Source organism: Humulus lupulus, chromosome 4, assembly GCF_963169125.1.
Source record: "Humulus lupulus chromosome 4, drHumLupu1.1, whole genome shotgun sequence".
NCBI classification, from domain to species: domain Eukaryota; kingdom Viridiplantae; phylum Streptophyta; class Magnoliopsida; order Rosales; family Cannabaceae; genus Humulus; species Humulus lupulus.
This window is the reverse complement of record NC_084796.1, coordinates 66866829-66873335: the sequence shown is the minus strand read 5'-3', so window position 1 is coordinate 66873335 and position 6507 is coordinate 66866829. Positions and strand designations below refer to the sequence as shown.

Genomic DNA, 6507 nt, shown 5'->3' with positions numbered 1-6507 from the left:
AGATCTAGTTGATCTCTACTCCCAGGGTTGCACTCGGAAGCTAATTTACCCATACGAGCATTTAATTAATCTCACAGGTCTGATTGAACTCGGTGGCAACTATTGTCCTCGAGATATCCTACTTCGGTCTGCTCGTCGGACTTGATGTTTTCGTTATTAACTGAGATGTTGAGGCCTTGCTCTGGGTTAATAGAGACATTCCTCCGGATGGCCCCTTGGCGAGGGTTTTTGCAAGGCTGGCGAGGTGCTGGGGGGGGACACCACCTCCAGGCCCAACATGGTCTGTTTCGGCGCCCCTGGGCAGAACGCCCTGAGCTCCATGGGCGCTGGCGGCCTGACGATGTCCTTGGGCCACTTGCCCTTTACCCCTGTTTGCTGGCTTCAAATGGGCCTGATCTGTTTTCGAGTCGTGAGATGCGGCATGCTTCAATATGCTACTATGTGGGCCTTCGGTTTGTGAGGGTCGGCCTCTTCGGCCCATTTTGGCAATGGGGGGGTTGGGTTATCGACCCACCAAGTTTATGCCCAGTCCTAGGTGTGCCAAATTTTGCGTATAGTTAGAGTTGTGCTAAATTTAGTACAAAATATAACATGACCAAATTTTACACATAATAAATATCATATTTTTTATTTACTTTTAACTACTAATTAATGTCTTTTATATTAATTGAAAGATTTTTATCTTTTTATTTATTATATTTTTAATAAAAGTTAAATAAATTTGTTGATTTTTTTAAGTTAATTTGTACTTTTATGTATTGTAGCAAAATTATAAAAATTAGTGGAATTATAATATGACTTATGTTTTAGTCAAATTTAGTATAAAATTCTGTTGAAAATGGTGGGAAGTAAGTCACCATTTGTCACTGTTGCACGGCCAGCCGTCAGAAAATCCAATGGGTTTTTAAAGAGGTACATCAATCAATAACGGCACAGATGGCTCGTCACACGTGGGGCCAAAGACAAGAGCGGGGAATGCGAATGGCACACGTAAAAGACGAAAGCCGAAAAGCAAAGGGGAAGAGCAGTCACGTGTCATGCTCACGTGACACGCCTCGTTGCACTGCTAAGGCGAGCGCTGGACACGAGCCCTCTTGTGTCTCATTCCATCCCGCCACACTCCTCGTTCTTCTCCCCAAACTCTCTCGTTCTGCCCTAACTCTCATATAATCCAAATTATTTATTTAATCAATAACATTAATAAAAAAAATAATATTAATGATACATGTGTACGCACACTCATCATTTTTATACGTATAAGTATACAACTCCTCATCCTGCTCCAGACCCTTGGATTTCTTCACAACATTTTCTTCTGTTACTTGATCCTAAAAATACCCTTCCTCTAACTGGGAATTCTTTTATCTGGAGGTAGACATATACATACATGTATACATATAAATATATACATATATATTTATATGCAAATGCATTTACTGATTTTCTATTTTTGGGTGTGGTCATTGTTTGCCTTGTGATCTAGGGTTCCTTTAGTCTTTGCTTCTTCTTTTACGTTTTATGCAAGGAAAATTAAGTTTTAGATGATAATTTTTTCAAGGATTTATTTGCAGACAAAATTTGAATCCTAAAACATTTTTTTTAATGATATTAGGAATTTAGAACTGCTCTGGAGCTCGATTATACGAATATGGGTTCGGAGAACGCTGTTCCTTTGGTTGGCCAGGTCAACGTGATCGTTGAGGCCTCATCAGACCGGTAAGTCTTTTGGATTTTCCTTAAATTGAAATGGTAGCTTCTGATATATTCTATTCTTTGGATTGTGTATCATGCTAATATGAGTGGTCATGTTTAAAAAAGCCAAATTGATTATATGGGATCTTCATGTTTTCTTACTTCTTAGGAATTAAGTGTCCTGTATTGTAAAGTGCTTACATGTGAATATACACACACTTATGCTTTGCTCCAACTTGATATGAAGCCTCAATTATATTGTTTTCACCATCTTTGGGCATTGGAGTCTATTTCTAGTAGTTAGAAATGGGTCAATTAGAGTAGCTTTTGCCTTGTTTATGGCATATACTTCTTTACAAAACAACCAAAGTCATTGGCTTTTGGTTTAAATTCGAGTTTATATAAGTGAATTGTTGTGAGTGGTCCAAGTGACTTTTTGTGCTTTCAATTAAGTTAGTGTTATTCAGTTTAGTTGTTTAAATCTATTTTTGGGCCTTTGAGCAGTGATTATTTGGGGAAAAAGAATCGGAGGAAAGTTCCTAAAAGAGTCCACAAATCTGAGAGGGAGAAAATGAAGCGAGAGCAATTAAATGAGCTGTTTTTTGAGCTATCCAATGCTATTGGTAACCTCTCTTTTCTTTAATAAAATCATTATTTTCATTTTAGAGTAAAAAGACTTTCTTTTTATTTATGGATGTGATGGAGTACAATTTTTAACTTAAAAAGGAATATCTCTTACAGAATTGACGCAGCCAAACAACGGCAAGGCCTCAATTTTGTGTGAAGCTACACGACTATTAAGGGATTTTCTTGCTCAGATTGAGGACCTCAGAAAGGAGAATGCCTCCTTGCTATCAGAATCTCATTATGTAAGACCCATAAAACTTCTTGCAGCATCTGGCTAACTACTTGCCATGTTCGGAGAAACCAAGTTATCAGAACACTGGATTAGTTCAATAATTGTCCCTAAAATATTAAGGGGTCTCTTTTTTTAGTCTCTAAAACATTAAAAGCAACAGCACAAGTCCTTAAAGTCATTAAAAAGTTGTTTTTTGTTAAACAATTAGCCTAATCTAAAACAATAATTTTTGTCGAAATTAATTTTGAAAAGGACTGCCACAGTATTCTGTAACTATTTTATTGGTTTTTGCTCTTCTAAGAGCCACAATAAGATTTTGAGATAATTGATAGATGAACCAAAGAATCACACATGAAAACTTGTAAATGTTGTACTGCTCATACTTCAATTCAAAACTATATTCTGATACAAGATGTTTGAAACTCTTGACTCAGGTAACATTCGAGAAGAATGAGCTAAGAGAAGAGAACTCAACTCTAGAAAGCCAGATTGGAAGACTACAAGGGGAGCTGGAATCAAGGGTGGTCCAGTCGAAACCTAACCTGAATGTGCCACCCTCTGATTGCCTTGCTAGGCCTCCTACTGAACATTTGGGTCAAACGCATACAGTCATTGTTGTTCCACTAATCCCTGACTCCACCCAAATCCCATCTAATCCCTCCACAAACGTGAGCAAGCCCCATGCTAGATATCCCACCTCAGTCGATTCTTGGCCATCCCAACTTCTAAGGGAGCAGCAGCCAAAAACAGGCAAGGAATTAGTTCAAGATAGGACTAGGGAGCGAGACCCTGATAATGTGTAAAGTGTAAATTATCGATTGTTGCCTATCTGAAGCTTCTTGGCCTTTTTTTTTTTCTTTGCTTAGGGGTTATTGGATTTGTTGTGTTGGGGTTCATTACCACAGGGAATATAGGAATAAACGTGTAACATCTTGAGAATATATAATTTTGTTTAAAAAAGAAAATGGTTTTTTTCAGCCGAAGTCTCATTCCTTACCATTTGTAACACTTAGTTCAGTTAGGTCTCCAACTGAGTTTCAAAAAATTATTACTTATAATTTTTAAATATTAATAACTGAACTATAACTAAATTATCAATATTTTTCATGTACATGCAACTTATAATTAATCATATATATATATATATATAAAGCATATTGTTGACTGCATTTTTTGCTATCAACTTAAAGATGCAAGAACACAATAGTTTTTACATGGTTCAGGTTATAAAAGAGTCATAGTTCATGAGTCTCTGGTATTAAGGGGATTGGAAGCTTGCAAGGGCAATCTCCAATAGAGTTTCTCAGGCAGCGTTTATATTGCTCTCAGTACAAGACTATTTCTATCAAAATTTTGAACCATTTACAATGAGACTCCCAACCTTATTTATAGAGGTTGGGGTCATTAATATTAATCATCAGCAATTAGTACACATTCCTCCTATTATTGGGGGTTAATACCACTTTAATGCATTGGACTGCATTAAATAGAGACCATAACCCAAGCGAGAACTGCGGGTCCACTGCAGAAAGTTATCTACTTTATGGGGAACATGCCCCTGACACTGTTAGGGCATGCCGCACGTATTTCCTTATCAGGCAGCGTAGTGGGAGTGCGAATTGTTGAGTCGTACACTCAACAACACTGTAGACAAATCACCAAAAAGTTTGTTAGACTATCCTCTGACGTTGCGAACCCGCTTTGGCCGACACCTGGCGTCTATCTTAGGTCCAAGAACCAGAACCTCGGACCGGGGGGATAGCTGACGGAGGAGAGCCATTGCCGATGTTGCTTCACCTGGAGAACCCTCAACTCTCAGGGTAGGCCTTGGAGGGTAATCTACCTTGAAGGCACTCACAACCCACCAGCTGGCACAAACAAGCTGTAACTACCCAACATCACTATTAAGGCTTAGGGGCCATGATTAGCATGTCGGGAGGGCATAATGGGTTTATGTGTGATTTAAATGATTAAATGCATGATTATATGATTATATGGATATGTGAAATGCATGTTTATGAATATTAATATGCATGCGGGCCTTGTTTAATTTATAAGGGCATATTTGTAATTTTGGTCCGTTGAGGGCATAAATGTGATTATTTGTAGTAAATTGTTGAGACCACATTATTATGTGGATATATTTGCAGCTTATGACTAGAAACAGTCCTAGTGAGCGGATTGGTGAAATAGTCACGGCAGGGATTTATACCCAGCTCGGGGGAGTCTGGGGGTATTTTCAAGAATTTAGAAAATATATCAAGGATTATTAGACATTAGGTAAATAATTGGTAATTAATTGGATGATGGGAATAATTGGTAGATATTAGGAACAATTGAGGAATTAGCGAGAACTGGGAGCAAAATGACTAGAATGCCCTTTAGACACCTTTGAAGGATTGAGATGGTTGGAGGGGCAATTTAGTCTTTAGGCTATTTAGAGATAAACTCAAAAAAAAAAAAATAACACCTAAGTCTAAGTAGAAGGAAGTAGAAGTCTTCAGTGTTTTTTTCCTCTCACCATCTCACGATTGTTTTTCTCTCAAGGAGCCAAGGGAAAGTTTTGGAAGATTCAATGGAACTTGGGGAATTTAAAGTGTTAACTCAAGGAATTCAGCTAGGAAGCTTGAAGGTTTAAAGCTGGGATTATTCTAAGCAACTGCTGTGAGGAAAATTAGACTGCAATTAGAGGCAAAGTTTTAATTAAATTCTTTGGTTTGCTGAGTTTAAGTGAGAAGGTTGAGGTTTGCATGAGTGTGGAATTAGACTGGGTATTGGATAGGAATTTCAGTGGTTATTGCTGTGATTATTATGTCTGAATTGAAGTGTTGATTTATGTATTAATTATTGGGAATTATTTGATGAAAATAAGTGAATATGGGTCTAAATTCGTAGTGGATTGGTGTTGAATTGAGGGTTTGTGTTGGTGAAATTCTGGGCTAGTTTCTTAGTGTTCTTGGCTAGCAAGAAGAAGAGAAAACCTAGGTTTTCTCTGTGTTCGAAGGGCGCACCGCGACCCAGCCTGGGGGGTGCTGCGGCGCGTGTGGCCCTTCAGGCCTGGGTTGCTCTCTGACTTGGGGCAAGTCGCGACTTGCTAAACCAAGTCGCGACCCACCTAGGAATTTTGGCCTTGCAAGTGTTTCAAGAATTGTTAGGGCTCGGGGGTTCGAACTTAGGAGCTCAGGACAAATTCTACTTCCTGGTTTAGTAGAAATTGAGATCTCCGAGGCTAGTTTTTGTCTCTTAGGTATTTTACTTCACTTGGAAGTTGATGAATAGCAATGACCCTTGTGACAAGGTTCATTGCTAAGGCTAGGAGCTAAGGACTGTGCTCGGAACCATTTCGCATTCTCCGCTCGGAATTAATGGTAAGAAAACTGCACCCGTTTATGTGGCTATGTTGGGACTAGGGTTCCCTATATTCGAATACAATGTTGTATGATTATGACATGCCTTGTGAGCATGAAATAAACGACCTAAGAATGTCGGAATTGATATTTGCGCACAGGACGCAGATCTGCCACTAAGAGCTGAGGTTAGCTAAATAATCACTGAGCCCGCCCTAAGCGAGCTAGAGTCAGTGGGTTAAATAGAGGGTGCGGCCTAAGGGCGTTGATCCTGGATATTGTATGATGACTATAATGAGTTTACTGTTGTTAAGTTGTTGCTATAGCTTGTTGGATACTGGTTTAAATGATTTGTGATTAGTTGATTTCTAGCATTGATTATGTGTCTGTCATAAGGTGCTGAATACCTGATTAACTTCTTTATGGATCATTTGATTATCTGTATTGTTTATGCTCTGTATTTTCAAATAAACAACTTGATTATCAAGTCTTTCACATTTATAAACACACAATGTATCGGTCTTAGTTATGGAGGGCGTTATAACTTGGTATCAGAGCCGTCTAGGTTTAATGGTTCCTGAAGACTGGCTGTCCATGTACATTCGCAGC

The 6507-nt window shown here is 38.6% G+C and overlaps 1 protein-coding gene across 1 annotated transcript; it reads left to right on the top strand.

Annotated features, from left to right (window-relative positions):
* The first annotated feature begins 1124 nt into the window (after positions 1-1124).
* On the top strand, positions 1125-3528 carry LOC133830516 (transcription factor bHLH47). The gene is made up of 5 exons (XM_062260506.1): positions 1125-1371; positions 1613-1716; positions 2197-2315; positions 2434-2561; positions 2986-3528. Exons 2-5 carry the CDS (start codon positions 1649-1651, stop codon positions 3352-3354), a joined length of 684 nt encoding a protein of 227 aa, XP_062116490.1. The 5' UTR covers positions 1125-1371; positions 1613-1648; the 3' UTR covers positions 3355-3528.
* Positions 3529-6507: the final 2979 nt, after the last annotated feature.

Bases quoted from the DNA above. Each gene is read 5' to 3' on its own strand.
- LOC133830516 (XM_062260506.1), top strand. From the start codon at position 1,649: ATGGGTTCGGAGAACGCTGTTCCTTTGGTTGGCCAGGTCAACGTGATC. The intron at 1,717-2,196 runs GTAAGTCTTTTG...GCCTTTGAGCAG, and splicing joins GTTGAGGCCTCATCAGACCG to TGATTATTTGGGGAAAAAGA. The intron at 2,562-2,985 runs GTAAGACCCATA...CTCTTGACTCAG, and splicing joins TGCTATCAGAATCTCATTAT to GTAACATTCGAGAAGAATGA.